This window comes from Austrofundulus limnaeus, unplaced genomic scaffold (genome assembly GCF_001266775.1).
Source record: "Austrofundulus limnaeus strain Quisiro unplaced genomic scaffold, Austrofundulus_limnaeus-1.0 Scaffold25, whole genome shotgun sequence".
NCBI lineage: Eukaryota > Metazoa > Chordata > Actinopteri > Cyprinodontiformes > Rivulidae > Austrofundulus > Austrofundulus limnaeus.
In genome coordinates, this window is record NW_013952427.1 from 1,446,199 (window position 1) to 1,449,561 (window position 3,363).

Below are 3,363 nucleotides of genomic sequence, written 5' to 3' on the forward strand. Positions count from 1 at the left end.
GTCAAAAGCCTGTGTTTTTAGGGTTATTAACGGAGTTTGTGTACTCAGACCAGTAATATTTGGGGTCACAAGTTTTTGCCATGAATATTTTGTGGGTCAGAAGACAAAATGTTTGGGAACCTCTGCATTACATTACAGCTGATTGGAGTTTGAATAGCAGTGGTCTTCAGACAAGGTTTTTCCTGGATGACCACACAGGTGAAAATATTGCAAGTGGCTTGAAACAGTTTTTACAAGGATGGAAACTTGACGAGGCCAAACAGGTGTGCCTGACCACAGACAGTGGAGCCAACGTGGTCAAAGCTGTCGCCTTGAACAAGTGGGCCAGGCTGTCCTGCTTCGGGCATAATTTGCACATTGCTGTTGGTGAGTAATTCTTGTAATTTCTTCTCATTTCTGAGTGTACATGAGCATTTCACATTAGGGCTGCAATGGTCAGGCTACATTATCGATAATGCCGACAAAAAAAAGTGGACACGTCTTACATTATAGACGAATCGCCTTCATATATTTTTCATTCAAAGACTGTTACAGAGTCATTTATTTGGCTCACTGATGTGTTGGTTGCAGAGCTAGTACGTGCAACAGGAACACATCCGCTTCTCTCGGGGTGGGCAGAGGAGGGCATAGATATGAATACGGAGGACAGTACTCACGTAAAACAATGGCAGAACAGCAACAGCGATGAGTCGTGGAGAAAACAAAAACTAATTATGCTTGGTATTTAATAAAACTGTGTGATGGATTTTGTAATGGAAAATCACAACATTGTGTGATGGAAATGTTATGATGGACTTGCGACCTGTTGTGATGGACTTGCGACCTATCCAGGGAGTACCCCAACCCTTGCACTGTGACTGCTGGATATGGGCAACAGTGACCCACGCAACCCTGAAAAGGAAGAAGCATGTACAGAAAATGGATGATGGATGGATTTAATAAAACATTTAAATGTAGTTAATAATTGTGTTTTCTATATCTAAATATCCCATAAACACTTAAAGTTCAAATTGGACTTAAAGGGTTAGTTTTAATGTGCACAGGAGCTTGATTTATTTTAGCAATAAAATAAAATAATTGTTTGATTACTGATTAGTTGACTAATCAAAAAAAGCTGCTAATCAATTATTAAACTAGTAGGTAGTCACAGCCATTTTTAACATACAGAAACACTCAAGTGAAAAAAATATTTAATAGGGATGTTATCCAGATGTACAACGCCTCTGTTTTGTTTGCTTATATTATTTATTCAATAGTTCTACATAGTCCTGCAAATAATTGCATTTTAGGTCAAAACTTATTTATTTACCGTTATTTATCCAGGAAAATCCCATTGAAATCACAAATCTCTTTTTTCAAGGGAGGCCTGGACCTGAAGGCAACTATTGAACATATTTAGTTTTCTATTATCCATCCATCCATCCATCCATCCATCCATTTTCTGTACACGGTTCTTCCTTTTCAGGGTTGCGTGGGTCACTGGTGCCCATATCCAGCAGTCACAGTGCGAGGGGCGGGGTACACCCTGGACAGGTCGCAAGTCCATCACAGAGTTTTCTATTATCATTTTTTTATTCTTCCTGCACACCCCAAAGTAGTTCTAATCATCCTGTTGTCTATGGTTACTGAGCTACAGCTAATGTCACTGCTGACAAAGTTGAGAGGTTTAACAAAGCATCAGCTAAGAACATTTTCACTAAGGTTAAAGTGTTTTGTCCTTGACTTGTTTGTCCTTGTGTTGGAAAAATATGTGTTGTTCAAAATAGTATCAAGATGCCCGTCATAAGGAAAAATCCAAGAATTGTAATTTGTGATTTCCTGGTGGGGACTTTCGTATGGTAACAAAAATCCTTATTTAAAGGTGGGATACGACGACATTGGGAATAAATCCAGGGGTCAAACTCTTTCTTTCTATCCTTTTTTGTGTGTATATGAGTGATGTATAGGCCTGTCACGATAACAAATTTTGCTGGGCGATTAATTGTCTCACAAATATCTCGATAAGCGATAATATTGCCTGGTGACCATTTTACAACTAATAATTATAAAAGCGTAATATGTAGGTGTAATTAATCAATAAACGTTAATTTTTAAAGAATGTTTAACAAAATTGACTTTCAGTCTCTAACAAAAATGCACTTGAATAAAAAAGACAACAAAGAACAACAAAATGTAAATTAAAAACCACGCAAAACTAAGACAGTAAATAAACAATATTAAAGAGCAGCATCTCTTTAGAGATGAAGCAAACTACACAGCCTGGTGAGGACCCACTGTTTNCATTTAAAATACTATGTGACGTGTATATATATGTATATATAATATAATATATATACATACATACACACACACACACATATCGTCACTTATCGTTATCGTGATAAAACCTATGAATTATCGTGATAAATTTTTTAGTCCATATCGCCCATCCCTACCTCCAACCCATTATAAAGTGAACTAATCCCTTTTAAAATGTATCTACAATTCTAACATTTTTATACCCATGATTACTGGCAGCAAGAGTTAACAGTTTTCTGCTCCAACTGTACAAGAATATACACTTCTTCACGTGGTTTTCATGAGAACAAATCCTGTTGATTTCTACCACTTCCTTGGACAAAGACCACTGCACTGCCCAGTCTATCTAATAAGTTACAGCATTTTATATTTTTCTACTGACAAAAAAAACAATAGAAACTGTTGCATACAGAGACATCACTTTTCTGATGTACTTAAGAAAAGAGTAGAAAAGTGTTTTTTTATTTACCAGATAGTTGATGATATAGAAGCAGTCATATTCGTGGTTATTGGCGTTAATGCGTCTATGATTTTTCTTCCTCATGTGATCCTTCAGTGTGGTTTTATCTCTGAAGGTTTTCTCGCAGTACAAGCACTGTAAACTGATAAAAAAAATTTCACTTTAATTTAAAAGACATTTTTTATTCTTCCACTACGCCCCACACCCAACTCATACCATTTACTGATCATACTGTGCAGTCGTTACCTGGCTTTTCTATTTTTACTTTAGGAAAAGACTGATGCTATTTGAAGAACTTGTACTGGGCTCACAGTAACAAATTGTTCATGTTTAAATAATTAATTTAGTCTGAATGACTAAATGATACTTCCCATGAAGGGAAATGTACCTTTAAAAACTCTCCTGTAGAATCTGACAAACATGAGTTTGTGTCACACAGCAGTCAGCAGAGAAACATTACAGATTTTATGTGAAAGCAGTTGAGTCCATGTGTCAAACATGGTTCTCTGGAGCTTCTCCTACATCAGGGCTGTTCATCTAAATCACTCCAGGGGCCACTGCAGGTCAACAGCTGAGGGGCCGAACATCCAGCAAATAAACCAAGT

The 3,363-nt window shown here is 36.9% G+C and overlaps 1 protein-coding gene across 1 annotated transcript; it reads left to right on the forward strand.

The window, feature by feature from the left end:
* Positions 1-58: 58 nt before the first annotated feature.
* LOC106514993 (zinc finger BED domain-containing protein 1) lies at positions 59-366 on the forward strand (the record flags this gene model as incomplete). Its single annotated transcript, XM_014004555.1, is given in 1 exon segment — positions 59-366. A coding segment is annotated over 1 exon segment (286 nt), but the record flags the coding sequence as incomplete, so codon positions are not given.
* Positions 367-3,363: the final 2,997 nt, after the last annotated feature.